The sequence below is a fragment of the Dreissena polymorpha genome, chromosome 15 (assembly GCF_020536995.1).
Source record: "Dreissena polymorpha isolate Duluth1 chromosome 15, UMN_Dpol_1.0, whole genome shotgun sequence".
In the NCBI taxonomy this organism is placed as follows: domain Eukaryota; kingdom Metazoa; phylum Mollusca; class Bivalvia; order Myida; family Dreissenidae; genus Dreissena; species Dreissena polymorpha.
In genome coordinates, this window is record NC_068369.1 from 40,717,713 (window position 1) to 40,734,052 (window position 16,340).

The 16,340-nt window shown below is 37.9% G+C and overlaps 1 protein-coding gene across 1 annotated transcript in view; it reads right to left on the minus strand.

Annotated features, from left to right (window-relative positions):
- LOC127860464 (bromodomain adjacent to zinc finger domain protein 2B-like) overlaps positions 1-16,340 on the minus strand; it is a 232,918-nt gene that overhangs the window by 15,936 nt on the left and 200,642 nt on the right. Inside the window, 11 exon segments of the mRNA XM_052398546.1 lie at positions 244-1,774; positions 3,357-3,528; positions 3,957-4,141; positions 5,876-6,010; positions 6,431-6,573; positions 8,916-9,105; positions 9,896-9,958; positions 12,855-12,920; positions 13,770-13,829; positions 14,912-14,986; positions 16,074-16,139. Coding sequence (XP_052254506.1) covers positions 244-1,774; positions 3,357-3,528; positions 3,957-4,141; positions 5,876-6,010; positions 6,431-6,573; positions 8,916-9,105; positions 9,896-9,958; positions 12,855-12,920; positions 13,770-13,829; positions 14,912-14,986; positions 16,074-16,139 — 2,686 coding nt within the window.

The window sequence follows — 16,340 nt, forward strand, 5'->3', positions numbered from 1 at the left end:
TTGCAACCAACAAAGCAACCACAACCAACTTGTAATTAAATTCAAATAATTCATTTTTTTAATTGAGTTAAATGTTTTTAAGTCTCCACATATTTGAAATTAATGACGGAGTGTTATTTTAAGAAATTGTAATGCAGGCCACTGTTTTCAGAACAATGTCATCAAATATGAAAAAGTTCAAAGTTAAAAAAACTAAACTGAAACCTATAATCTACATAAAAGTGAACTACTAGTGTTTAATACCTTCTGGTATAGGTTGTGCCTCCCCTTGGTAGGCTTTGAGAACATCTGCTGGGTTGGGGTTGGAATTCTGACTAGAGCTGACTGGTTCTGGCTTCTTGAAAGACGTATCACTGGCAGACTGGGTCACACTCGACAACGAGACACACGACAATGTCTTACTGATTGCGGCCGTAGTTGTCATGAGTGGACTCATTTGGAATGACGAGTAAGTTGGACTACACGAGAAAGGATGGAATGGCAGTTGAGACAAAAATGGCGACAGAAGCAACCCAGACGAGTGCTGTCCCCGCGTGAGTGACATGTCATCACATGGTAGCCGTGGCAACAGACTGAACCATGGCCCCATCTCAGATTTTTCAGAATCATCAACACTCTTGTGAGACATGGTCTCAAATGGGTTAACAGGCAAGGCGCCATGCTGTGACAACATGTCACTATGACTAGAAACTGGGGTTTTGTCCAGAATGGAGTCTATGCTCATAAAACTATGTTTCCGTTCCCTATGAGGTGGGGTGTCATGAGAATGGGCCGGTGGAGGGCGGGGCGTTGACTGAAGAAATGAATTGTGATTGGTCGACTTAGTCACATGATCTGATAATGAGGTATTTGTGAACAAGGATGAGGTAAAGGCAGGGGAGGATGAATATGAGGATGACATATCTGAGAGCGAAGAAATGAACTTTAAAGCAGTACTTGCGTCACAGTTTATACTACTATTTCCTGACGACACTCTGTATTCACTCAGTTTAGATGTCTTAGCACATGATGATAGTAAGTCAGAGCTAGTCACATTTGCGACCACACTGGTTCTCTCTGTTTCCTCTATTGCACTAGACTTGATACTTGGAATCTTTAGCTCGACGTGTTTAGTGGGCGACTTGACCTGTTCGTCCGTTCCTGAGTTACAATGAGGTTGGGTTAGGTCATTCAATAGTTTATTGGAGCTCTTTGGCAGATCACCATTACATAGAGGTTTCATTTCCTGTGGAATGTCGGTTGTTTTAATTTCATCCTTGACAATTGCTTTCTGCAAATTTTCTGAATCTTTTCCCATTTCTAACTTCACTGTTGTTTTTTCCTCTGATTTAATAAAGTTTTTCTTAAATTTGATCACACCATTGATATGCTTTTCCTCTACTGGCATTTCCTTCACAATTTCCGCCTTCATGTCCTCTACTTCCATCTTTATCTCAAATGCCTTCCTTTCCGCAAAATCCTCCAACAAAGCAATGCCCTTCTTTTCAGTCTTCTCTCCAATGACCTCAATTTTCATCAGTTTCGAATCCGATCGCTCGCTTCTAGACTTTGGCATGACAATGCCTTTAATTTCCCCTGACTCCATCCCTTCAACAAACACCCCACCCACATGTGGCAGTATCCAGTAGTTACGCTTGTATCGGTCCTGCCCGAGATCGGTGGCGCGCACATGCTGGGATTCCGTGAACACTTTCTCGCGATGCTGCAGATGCTGCTTCTGAAGCTTCTCAATCTGTTTCTGGCACTCTTCCAGTGTTGTCGGATCATCCTCAGCCTATTAAACATAACATGTACAGGATATTTTTCATTGGCCTCTTTTTTCTCTGTAAGATATCTATATCTGTTTTGTTTGCTTTAATGCATGTGGGTTAAGTGTTGTCCCAGATTAGCATGTGCAGTCCGCACAGGCTAATCAGGGACGACATTTTCCGCATAAACTGGAATTTTGCTAAAAAGTGACTTTCTTTTAATGAAAAATAACATAAAAGCAGAAATGTCGTCCCTGATAAGCCTGTGCAAACTGCACAAGCTAATCTGGAAAGACACTTTACGCAGATGCATTAAACCCCCCTTTCACAGAGCACAGCCCATAAGTCTGCATAAGCTTATGACATGAAAGTGTGTCTATGAGCATACGACTAAGCATAAAGGGTGGCACTTTAAGCCAAAGGGTTTTTTATCATGAGTAGACAATTGAATGTCTCTACAAGCCTTGGACTTACGACCATCTCTGTGAGCCATAGATTTGAGACTTTCACTGCAAGCATAAGACTAAAGTTTCTCAATAAATCTAAGACCTAAGATTTTTGTTATGGCTATGACATAAGAATGTCTCTATAAGCCTATTGCTTATAAGCCTATGACTGAAGAATGTCTATCTAAGCCTTTAGCTTATAAGCCAAATACATACGAGTGTCTCTATAAATCTATAACATATAAGCCTATGACATAAGAATGTCTCTCTAAGCCTATTGCTTATAAGCCTATGACTTAAGAATGACTCCATAAGCCTATTGTTTATAAGCCTATGACATAAGAATGACTCCATAAGCCTATTGCTTATAAGCCTATGACTTAAGAATGACTCCATATAAGCTTATTGCTTATAAGCCTATGACATAAGAATGTCTCTCTAAGCCTATTGCTTATAAGCCTATGACATAAGAAAGACTCCATAAGCTTATTGCTTATAAGCCTTTTACATAAGAATGTCTCTCTAAGCCTATTGCTAATACGCCTATGACTTAAGAATGACTCCATAAGCCTATTGCTTATAAGCCTATGACTTAAGAATGACTCCATAAGCTTATTGCTTTTAAGCCTATGACATAAGAATGTCTCTCTAAGCCTATTGCTTATACGCCTATGACTTAAGAATGACTCCATATGCCTATTGCTTATAAGCCTATGACTTAAGAATGACTCCATATGCCTATTGCTTATAAACCTATGACTTAAGAATGTATCTCTAAGCCTATTGCATATAAGCCTATGACTTAAGAATGTATCTCTAAGCCTATTGCTTATAAGCCTATGACATAAGAATGTCTCTATAAGCCTATTGCTTTTTAGCATATGACTTAAGAATGTCTCTCTAAGCCTATTTCTTATAAGCCTAAGACATAACAGTGTCTTGTCTTTATAAGCAAATTGCATATAAGCCAATGACTTAAGAATGTATCTCTAAGCCTATTGCTTATAAGCCTATGACTTAAGAATGTATCTCTAAGCCTATTGCTTATAAGCCTATGACAGGAGAGTGTCTCTAAGCCTAAGACTTCAAAGAGTCTTTTAAAACCACACACTAAAGATTGTGTCAATCAACCTAGGACTCCAAACAAGCTAAACTGACATACATTTTCAGCCTCATTGAAGGGCTCCTCCTCATTGCCACTCTCATCCTTCTCCTCTTCCTCATCACTCTGCTTGCTGATGGAGGTCATCACACTGTCCTCCCCACCAACCTCCCCCTCCCCACCCCCAGGCTTGGCTGCAGGCTTGAACTTCTTGCTCCTCAGCACACGCAACCTGTGCAGACAGTACGGACATCATATTAGAGAGATTTTGATGCAAATGAAGCAGATAATAGGACAGAAAAAGACCATAATACCAGAACCTTGGATTGTCTGAACTAGCTTCAGAAATTTCACCCCAATAATGTAGCTAAATGTACACTTAAACCAATACATCTTAAATTTTCTGAATATTTTATAAGTTTCTCTTCTTTCAAAGCAAAAATAACTTTTTAATTATTTTAAAATTAGAGCTATCTTTTTTCTACCTGAAATATTTATCACTTCACAAATGTTCTGATTATTTGATAATTTACTCTTATTTGCAGAGCAAAAAATAACTTTGTAATGATTTAAAAATCATATATTTCCTGACTGAAACATTTCACAATCATAACCAAAAAGCAATTTAAAGTTCCTTATAATAATCCCATAACAACCCACCTTCGCAGCTTTCCCTCGATGACCCACTTGTCGCGGCGTATGTCCGCCATGGTTTCCAAGTGGCTCTCTATCTCCATAGTGATCATCTTGCTGCAGTTGAGCTCATTACACAGGAACGCTATCACCGCTGCACGCTGTGAGACAGAGCACGCCTCTAGAGGGTAGTTACGTAGGTACTCGCTTAGCTGAAATTTAACAGCAGTGTTTATAAATAATGTTACAGAACATACCTCCAGAGGGTTATCAAACATGTATAACAAACCTTACAGAACTTGCCTCCAGAGGGTTGTTTTCAATGTAATCATTTAGCGGTTCTGTAAGTGAAGTATTCATAAAGTAACTTTACAGAACAAGCCTCCAGGGGGTATTTACAAAGATATTCAGTTAGCTGGAATGCAATAGTACTATCTATAAAAATATTACAGAACAAGCCTTAATAAGTTTGTTAAGTAATAGCTCACTTAGCTGCAATTGAACTGCAGTATATATAAATACAATCACAGAATAAGCCTCCATCTGGTTGTTATGTAAGTTCTCACTTAGCTGCAATTTAACAGCAGTATTTATAAAGTAACTTAACAGAACATGCATCTTGAGGGTAGCGTCATTTCTGTGCACTTAACTTTATTGTTATAGCAGTCTAAACATAAACTAACATTACAGAACAAGATCCCAAAGGGAAGTTACAAAGGTATTAACTCAGCTACAATATAAAAGCATACTTTATAAAGTTAAAATATGGGCTGTCAGTTGTAGTGGCAGCCATGGTGTGAATACGGTTTTTGTCACTGTGACCTTGACCTTTGACCTAGTGACCTGAAAATCTATAGGGGTCATCTGCCAGTCATGATCAATGTACCAATGAAGTTTCATGATCCTAGGCCTATTATTCTTGAGTTATCATCAGAAAACCATTTAACTGTTTCGAGTGACTGTGAACTTGACCTAGCGACCTGAAAATTAATAGGGGTCATCTGCCAGTCATGATCAATGTTCCTATGAAGTTTCATGATCCTAGGCTTAAGCATTCTAGAGTTATCATCCGGAAACCATTTTACATTTTCGAGTCACTGTGGCCTTGACCTTTGACCTAGTGACCTGAAAATCTATAGGGGTAATTTGCCAGTCATGATCAATGTACCTAAATTGTTTCATGATCCTAGGCGTAAGCATTCTTGAGTTATCATCCGGAAACCATTTTACTATTTTAAGTCACTGTGACCTTGACCTTTGACCAAGTGACCTGAAAATCAATAGGAGTCATCTGCCAGTCATGATCAATGTACCTATTTAGTTTCATGATCCCAGGCGTCAGCATTCTTGAGTTATTATCCGGAAACCATTTTACTATTTCGAGTCACTGTGACCTTGAACTTTGACCTAGTGACCTGAAAATCTATAGAGGTCATCTGCCAGTCATGATCAATGTACCTATAAAGTTTCATGATCCTTGGCCAAAGCGTTCTTGAGTTATCATCCGGAAACAATCTGGTGGACGGACCAACCAACGGACCGACATGTGCAAAACAATATACCCCCTCTACTTCGAAGGGGGGCATAATAATAAAACATGCCTCAATAGGGATGGTATATCAGTAATTATATGCTGCAATACAGACATATAGGTATTTTTGTACAATAGTATGCTATTTCAGAACAATGAGCAATACCAGGTTGTATCTAAATGATTTTTTATTTAAATCTCTCATTACTTAGCATAAAATAATATGTAAGTATTTTAATTGAATTGCTCATTAAATTATGCATGAAAATAAAAATAAATATAAAAATTCAAAAATTACTTACAAACAAACAAACACCAATCATTCAAAACTGGCATATTATTTAATTTTTAAAAAGTCATTTGTAAATTCAACACCTTAAAATAGCTTCTAAATAATAACTGCATGGACTCTGACCTCTGTTTCTCCACAGTTCCTGGCCACCATGAACACACGTAGCACCTCCGCTAATATCACGTCTGTCACCTCAATGTCTGTGATCTTCTGACCCAGCTTTGTTACAGCCTGCGCACGCATGACAACAAACATCTTCTAAATAATAGTGTCATAAGATGTATGACTTTGTATAGCTTAAACCTCATGTATAGGCCAGTAAGTTATAGAACACTTTTAAATTTTAAATTTTACTAACCTGTATTATATGTGTCCTTCTGGACTTTTTACCTCATTTATTTTCAAATCAGCTCTCAGCTGTACAATACTATAACCAAATAACCTAAATACCCTGATCTGGCAACAAAATCAAAGAGTAAACAGGACATGTAAGCCAAGTCTACGTGTTTCATGTTTAAAATAATTACTTGCAAAAAAAAATGAAGTCAGAAATTTCAGGCCTGAGGCTTAATAAAGGCAATCATTATATAAAGTACTGCACACAAGTTTGCCAAATGTTAGAAAAAAAAAATCAACAGAAATCAAAATCCTGAGTAATGCAAACGAAACCCTGTTAACCTCTTTTGGATTGGGTACGCCTGGGTCGTCAAGGGCGTATCTAAGGAGGTGGGTAACCAGGGAGAGGAACTCTTCAGCGTCCTCCTCTGTCTTGCAGCAGACAGCATCCTGCAGACTTCTCAGAGTGGGCAGACTGTCTGAGTCTGAGGGAATAATGAAATAAGGCATGATGTTGGGAAATAATGAAATAATGCCAAGGAAATCATGAAACAAGGGCTGTTTGTAAAACATGCATGCCCCCCATATGGGCTGTCAGTTGTAGTGGCAGCCATTGTGTGAATACGTATTTTGTCACTGTGACCTTGACCTTTGACCTAGTGACCTGAAAATCAATAGGGGTCATCTGCCAGTCATGATCAATGTACCTATGAAGTGATGATCCTAGGCCTAAGTATTCTTGAGTTATCAAACGGAAACCATTGTACTGTTTTGAGTCAATGTGAACTTGACCTTTGACCTAGTGACCTGAAAATCAATAGGGTTCATCTGCCAGTCATGATCAATGTACCTATGAAGTTTCATGATTATAGGCCTAAGCATTCTTGAGTTATCATCCAGAAACCATTTTACTGTTTCCAGTCACTGTGACCTTGACCTTTGACCTAGTGATCTGGAAATCAATAGGGGTCATCTGCCAGTCATGATCAATGTATCTATTAAGTTTCATGATTCTAGGCCTAATTATTCATGAGTTATCATCAGGAAACCATTTTACTGTTTCGAGTCACTGTGACCTTGACCTTTGACCTAGTAACCAGAAAATTAATAGAGGTCATCTGCCAGTCATGATCAATGTACCTATGAAATTTCATGATCCAAGGCCCAATTATTCTTGAGTTATCATCAGGAAACCATTTTACTCCTCGAGTTACTGTGACCTCGACCTTTGACCTAGTGTTCTGAAAATCAAAAGGGGTCATCTGCCAGTCATGATCAATGTACCTATGAAGTTTCATGATCCTTGGCATAAGCATTCTTGAGTTATCATCCGGAAACCATTTAACTGTTTCGAGTCACAGTGACCTTGAACTTTTGCATAGTGACATGAAAATCAATAGGGGTCATCTGCCAGTCATGATCAATGTACCTATGAAGTTTCATGATCCTACGCCTCAGCGTTCTTGAGTGATCATCCGTAAACCATCTGGTTGACAGACCGACCGACTGACCGACATGTGCAAAACAATATACCCCCTCTTCTTCGAAGGGGGGCATAATAATAAGGCATGAAGTTGTACTTTATTTTACCCTTTGTTATGACACTTTTTACCTTTGATCTTGAAATAAGACCGGAACCTTGGGCCAATATGACTGACTCACAACGTCTGAAAAGTCCATTAAGGCCCTAAACATAAGCATTTGAGGCAAGTTTCATGAAAAACCTTAAAATTTAATAAGAGACATGGAGAAAACAGGACACAAAAGTGTGACAGACAAGACAGACAAGACAAGACAAGATAAGACAGACAGACAGACAGACAGACAGACAGACAGACAGACAGACAGACAGACAGACAGACAGACAGACAGACAGACAGACAGACAGACAGACAGACAGACAGACAGACAGACAGACAGACAGACAGACAGACAGACAGACAGACAGACAGACAGACAGACAGACAGACCAGACAGACAGACGACAGACAGACAGACAGACAGACAGCAGACAGACAGACAGACAGACAGACAGACAGACAGACAGACAGGACAGAAGCAGACAGACAGACAGACAGACAGACAAGACAGACAGACAGACAGACAGACAGACAGACAGACAGACAGACAGACAGACAGACAGACAGACAGACAGACAGACAGACAGACAGACAGACAGACAGACAGACAGACAGACAGACAGACGACAGACAGCCAGACAGACAGACAGACCGACAGACAGACAGACGGAGACAGACAGACGACAGTACAGGACAGAACAGACAGAAGAAGACGACAGCAGACAGACAGACAGACAGGACAGACAGACGACGACAGACAGATCAGACAGACAGACAGACCAGACAGACAGACAGACCAGACAGAAGGACAGACAGACAGGACAGACAGACGACAGACCGACAGCAGACAGACAGCCGACAGACAGACAGACAGAACAGACAGACAGGACAGACAGACAGACAGACAGACGACAGACAGACAGACGACAGACAGACAGACAGACAGACAGGACAGAGACAGACAGACAGACAGACAGACAGACAGACGACAGACAGACAGACAGACAGACAGACAGGACAGACAGACAGGACAGACCCAGTTAGACTGACTATAATCAACCTTACTGGTCTGCTGCAGGGGATAAATACAAATTGAAACAAAGGGAATCAAAGTAAATGACAGCTCATTTTTTCTCAATTTTTATAGTCCTCTGTTTTCGTTTTTATAACTGACAAATATCTTATTACATCAGTTGAAATTTGCCGAAAAGCAAACACACTAGGAAAACTATTCCCAGCGTACATACCAAATCCCAGTGGCTTGGCAAAGTTATGCATGAACTCCAGAGACATGAGACAGTCAGCCATCGCTGCTCCATCAACACAGTTGCCAGGAATTCTGGGATACTCGGGCATTGCTTGGAAATCCCGCAGCTCCATGTCTTCACGAGGCTTCTTTAATTCCCTGGCCAACACAAACTCCATCTTCCGCTGCTCCTGCAAGCGATGAAACAACCAACATTTGTCAAATTAGTCTAGTTCTGGGAAAACTGGGTTTACAGCATGTGCACAAAGTGTCGTCCCAGATTAGCCTATGTAGTCCACACAGGCTAATCAGGGACAACGCTTTCAACTTTAAAGGGACTTTTTGTTAACAGGAGGTATCTTCTCAATGAAAATCCATTTTGAGTGGAAATTGTTGTCCCTTATTAGCCTGTACCAAATGCACTGGCTAATCTGGGACGACTATGTAAGCACATACATTAAACCCAGTTTTCACAGAACGAGACTGATACGAGAAGTCAGAATGAACTGCTGTACATCACTTAGAAAACAACAACAGCTCTGCGAAAAACCTTCAAGTTGTACTAAAGTAAACATTTCTAATCAAGTTTTATATGCAAGATTAAATATTTCTGCTTATAATTATGATGATAAAATATTAATCATTAAGCAATGTTTACAATTATACATTTGTCAACTGAGCAGTCAATATGAACATCTTTTTACTCTATTGCAAACCAGACAGGGCCCTCAGGGTTGGAATTTTAACGCTCATAAGACATAAGGAAAATCTAAACTAAAGTTGTACTTTGGTGAAAATACCTGATCATATTTTCTATCTGCGATCAAATCTGTTTGCTTATTGTTAACTTGTTTAAAACACTATCATGTAAAAATACCTTTACATGAAATAATGCCTGTTTTTGTATTTAAAGCATAAGACTGAGAATGGAATACAAAACAAGGACGTATCTGTCAATAAAAGATATAAAGTTATGTGAACCTCTTTTCTTTCTCTGTGAAGTCTTCGCTCAGCCATCTTTTCTTCTTTCTGTTTTTCACGTTCCTGACAAATAGACTCACAAGATTATACTACCCCTAAAACCAGTAAACTACCAGGAAAATGCTATTTAGACGTGTGCTTGCTATAAATCAATAAGTGACACACTTTGAACAGTCTTTTTTTTCAACTACAACTTGCGTTGACATTCTTGATACCTAAAATAAACCAAAAAACAACAGCTTGGTATAAAACATGGCATTCTAAGAGACAGCTATATCCCTGCCCAGATTTTTTGTTTCTTTAAGTGGTGACCTTGATTTTGCGCCAGTATTACTGACTCATGCCTTTGAGCTATTGTCCCAATGACCTTAACATTTAAGGCTAGTTTTATGAAAATCTTTTAGAGGTCATAGGAAATATTGAACAGACACAAAAATGGATGCTAAAACCCTTTGACCTTGAAGTTTGGCCTTGAAATTGAGCCAGTATGACTGACTCATGCTTTCAATATATTGTCTGATCATATCAATGACGTTTCATAATGGTAAATTCCTTCAAATGCTTAAGGAGATATGTCGGGGACACGAAAAGGGAGGCTAAAACGTTTGAGGGAGAATATTGTTATGGATTTTAAGTCGGCGTTAAGTTTTATAAAAACTATTATAAGTCTTACGGAAGTTTGTAGTGGACACAAAAATATTAGGGACAGACTGACGATTAAAAAGCATTCCCATAACCCCCTACACCTTTGGGGAAGGGGTTTAAAAAGTATCATTAATATTTCATGAACAAGAGGGCCAAGATGGCCCTAGTTCGCTCACCTGAGAGGAGTCGGTTCATTCAATCTTTACCAAATGTCAAACTTGACCTAGATATTGTCCAGACAAACATCCTGGTCAAGTTTCATCATTATTTCATCTGCTAGTCATGATCAATGTACGTATGAAGTTTCATGATCCTAGGTGTAAGCATTCTTGACTTATCATCCGGAAACCATTTTTATAAGTTGAGTCACCATGACCTTGACAGCCATTGTGTGATTACATTTTTTTGCACTGTGACCTTGACCTTTGACCTAGTGACCTGATAATCAATAGGGGTCATCTGCGAGTCATGATAAATATACCTATGAAGTTTCATGAACCTAGGCATAAGCGTTCTTGAGTTATCATCTGGAAACCATTTTACTATTTCGGGCCCCCCTGACCTTTACCTCTGACCTAGTGACCTGAAAATCAATAGGGGTCATCTACGAGTCATGATCAATGTACCTATGAAGTTTCATGATCCTAGGCCTAAGTGTTCTTGAGTTTTCATCCGGAAACCATTTTACTATTTTGGCTCATCGTGACCTTGACCTTTGACCTAGTGACCTGAAAATCTGTAGAGGTTGTCTGCGAGTCATTATCAATGTATCTATGAAGTTTCATGATCCTAGGCATAAGCGTTCTTGAGATATCATCCGGAAACCATTTTACTGCTTTAGGTCACCGTGACCTTTGACCTAGTGACCTGAAAATCAATAGGGATCATCTGCGAGTCATGATCAATGTATCTATGAAGTTTTATGATCCTAGGCATAAGTGTTCTTGAGTTATCATCCGGAAACCATTTTACTATTTCGGGTCATCATGACCTTGACCTTTGATCTAGTGACCTGCTAATCAAGAGCTGTCAGAGGATCGTGCTTTGACTATTCAAGTGCTTGACAGTATAACGTAAGCCATCATGGGGAAATTGTTCATATTCAATAATTTATTAGACAATCTTTTAAAAAAAAATAAGGAAAAAAAAATGGGGGGGGGGTAGGGGGGGAGGGGTAGGAGGGGGGTATAATGTGGGGTGTGGTAATTTATAAGATGATGTTTAAAAAAAAAAAAAATTGGGGGGGATAGGGGGGGTAGGGGGTGGGGGGTGAGAGGGGGGTATAATGTGGGTTGTGGTAATTTATTAGATGATGTTAAAAGAAAATGGGGGGAGGTTGAGGGGGGGGGGGGGGGGGAAGGGATCCTGGGTAGGCGCGTGGGGTATTGTTTGGGTGGAATCCATTGTGGTATTCAGGTAAGTGTTGTTTTGTCAAAGTTATAATAAAATGTGATCATAAATAATGAAGTTATGGCAATTTAAGCAAAATGTTCAATTATCTAAATGTAAAAGGGGCCATAATTATGTCAAAATGCTTGATACAGTGGTCTGCTCTTGTTTATAGGTTGGGGTCATGTTGGTAAACAAGTATGCAACATATAAAACAATATGTCAAAGGATATAGGAAATATTTGGGGTAGTACGCAAACTTTAACTTAGATTTATCAATAATATGCATATTCTAAGTAAAAAAGGGGCAATAATTATAACAAAATGATTGATAAGAGTTGTCTGCTCTTGTTTATAGGTTGGTGTCATGATGGTTAACAAGTATGCAAAATATGAAAGCAATATGTCAAGGGACATTGAAAATAGTTGGGGTAGTACGCAAACTTTACCATTTGCTGCATATTCTAAGTGAAAAAGGGGCCATAATTATAACAAAATGCTTGATAGAGTTGTCTGCTCTTGTTTAAAGGTTGGAGTCATGTTGGTAAACAAGTATGGAAAATATGAAAGCAATATGTCAAGGGACAAAGAAAATATTTGGGGTAGTACGAAAACTTTAACATTTGCACGCTAACGCAGACGCTAACGCCGAAGCCGGGGTGAGTAGGATAGCTCCACTATATATATTTTATATATAAAAGTCGAGCTAAAAAGTAGACACCAATAATGCCTTAAATCATATCCATTGAGAAATAACCAGAAGCTACTCAAAGATCCAGTTGGCTAATATTTTGTTTAAATTTCAGTATTCAATCATAGTTGTAGGTTACAATCAATTTATTTCTAATCCTTGCACAAACAACACTGAACAAACTGCTCAAGTTCAAGTCCCCCCATGTTGTCTGCTGGCTCATTGCCTACATACCTCTTGTTTCTTGCGTTGTTCCAAGGCCTTGAGTAGGATCATGTGCTGCCGCCGCCTCTCTTGTTCCTGTGGGGTGCAGGTGAATAAAGATAACCAATTTTAGCAAAACTTTGCAACTAATGTGTTTTTTTTACCCTTTACCTCTTAGAAACGTATTTTAAGGCATTTGTAGTCCCTTGGAAAGTTCAATTTATAAAAAACCTTTCTTACTAGATTCAAGTTTTTAAGGCTTCTTTCCAACCCTTAGGTAGTGATGAGCAGCAAACAGCATAAACCTGAACAAAATGCGAGTGACTGGCAGGCTGTTCTGGTTTTATGCTGTTTGCACATAGCCATTTTCACTTTGCTTCTGAGTGGGAAAGGGTTGAGAGGGCAAGTTGCATTTCAGTATTATATTGCAACTGCACTGCAACCATAACTGAAACTATTCATGTTTGTATTGAGTTATTAGCCTAAGGATGGAACATCAATCTAGCAAAGGATGTTGTATGGCCCTTGCTCTTATACTAATAGAAAGTAAGAGATTGATCAATCTTAGTATTTTTTTAAAGAGATTGTATAGAGATTATAATCTACTTTCATTTTTCTCAATACACTGTTCCATATTCATGCTGTATTTTTACATAATAATTTTTACAGTAAACATGCAAGTGACACATTTTCTATACTTCTAATAGTCCAAACAAAACTGAAAAAGTTCCAAAACATTACTGTTCATTACAATGAAATTTACACAAAGTACAGGGTCTTGTTAAAGAAACAGTTATGTAGACTAAAGGTTACTGTGCAATTATCTTTATATATTGCCTAGTTTAAAACTTTGTGGAATGTAGCCCTACCCATTATGATATTATTTTTACTCATGGACATTTACAAGTAAGAAAACAAACAAGGTGGAATGGAATGAAGCCTGACCTGTCGTATTCTCATCTGCTCTTTCAACATTGCCACCTGCTGTCGTTTCATCTCCCGCTCCTGAAAGGTAAAAGGTCAAATAGGTTGTCATAGCAATGATATACATGCAAAATCCATATACATGTACTATGCACTTCAGGGAGGGGGGTTTAAATATTCTTCTTAAACAGGTACATGTAGTTTTCAATCAAAATCAATATGTTTAATTATGCATAAATATAAATCAAGGTCAAATTGACATATCAGTAAACAGTTTTCGGTGTGATATTAATATTTTTCTTCAAACTTTATGTATTGTGGAAATAAAAGAAACTAAGGACAGATAACATGTATCTGACCATTTGTTTATAAAATAGGAGTATGACAGGGGGACATGTTGTTCTTTTAAAAACGTATTTTGTGCCTTTATGAAGTGGCTTAAACATTACATAATGTACAATGTCTTACATATTATTTATGATATTAAAAATTTGAACATAAGAATTCTTTTTTCACAATCCCTCTATCCCTATCAATATATTTACATACATTTATAACTGTATATTAGGATTGAGAAAGTGTGTAATGTTTGTAGAAAGTTTCTGAACTGTATACATTGAGGCATTATATTTTACAGATTATATAAATATGATACATACATACAGCTCATAAACCTCACAGCTATATTTGTAATCTTAGAGGGAGAACAAAGTATTACATATGAACCAAGTCATGCAAAACTGGTTCTTACACCATATGCGGTCAGTCGAGCTCCTAACACACTTGCTGAGTCGTGGAGTCTTGTCAAGTGCTACCCTGTCCGCTATAGAGTCACATTAGGGGACAGGGTAGCTCCGGTCCAGACATCCTAAGGAGCTACGCTGATGGTTCAATACCAATTTTACCCTGACGTGGCTCAGATATAAAGGTCGTGATTGAAACACACAGAATTGTCACCGCTGCCTTGGGTATGTTTAACTCATTAAGTGACAAACTGTGCACAATTAAATAATGAATGGCATAACAACAACCAAAATGTGCATATTGAAAATATATATTCATCAAGGGTTAAGCTGGAGACTGTTCTATCTGCTAATATTTCTTGAGAAGCTACAATACTTTTACACACATTATCCAAAATACACCTTCTCAACCACTCTTACATGAGAATTTTGTAGTATGGCACGAAATACATATTCAGAGTCTGCAGCAGCTTGAAGGTGACGGAACATTGGTGTCTATTTAATAAAACAAAACATGTGTAGAGCATGACTTACATTTTATAGCTCTTCCCATGCCCACTTCAGTAAATGTATGTCACTTTATTTTTGCGGCACTAAATTTTGTCGTTTTGTGAGTGGTTTCAATTTCTCATGCCATATATTGAAATTAACAATATTTTTGGCATAAAAAGTTATCTAGATAAAACAGTAAATTGTTTACATAAGATTGACATACTTTTCAATTAAATAACCTACGCCAGGTAGGAAGTGCATTATGCATTGTTTTAAAGGGCATTCTGTAAAGGTAATTTTTTTTAAAAACAAATTAAACAAAACAATATGACCAGACTTGCTCCTATAAAACAACAGTGCAACAAACACATATGGCAAAGGAAAAGACTTATTACAGGTTTTATGTTGAAAGAAAAACATGCGGCTTGGGATTGTGTCAGAAGAACGTGCACAACATACATGCATCTCTTGTTATAATGCTGCTTCAATGAATTTAATAGAAACTAAAACATTTTTTTAAAGAATTCATTCAGTTAAATCTGATACTACCAGGTGGTATAAAAAAGTACATAAATTCATTTTTGAAGCAACAAAACATTCATGGCAAGAGATTTAACTAAAATGACTAAAGTCTACATCTATAACGTAATTTTCATTTGACATGTTTTTAACAAATGAGCTGCGCTCTGGAAAAATGGGGTTGAATGTTTGTGCAGAAAAGTATTGTTCTATAGGGACTACACATTGATGAGTACAGGCTCTTCTTGTTTAATGCTGTTTGCACATAGCCATTTTCACTTTGCTTCTGAGTGGGAAAGGTTTAAAGGAATTCTCTGCTTTTCAAAAATCCAGTTAGGAGCATGCATTTAACCTCTTTTTCTCATTGCGATGCTCAAATAAATTAACTGTTTTTTTATTAACAGAAAAATATATTATAATTCTTAAATATAATATGACAACAATGTATTCTTTTGTCATTGAGTGCATACAATGGAAACAGTGAAGGCAGCTGCGAGGATCACTTGAAAGGATCATAAGTGTTCAGCCATGTGGATCACAACAGAGGATCACAAATGCTCAAGGGACCAACCTCCAATTTTCTCAACTCTTTCTCATTTCTCTTCTTTTCTATGGCTTCCTGTTTTTGTCGACGTTTCTACACATGCATAACAATTATGTTACTAAGCAGTACTTCATAACCACAAAAACAGAAGCAAAACATAAAATTGCATTAACATGTACACATAAAATAAAATATCACATTTCATAGACTTTACCTAGGATAAAACATACAAATAAATTATCTTACATATACATGTATTCTGCACCATAATTGGCACAGAATTATTATTCTTGT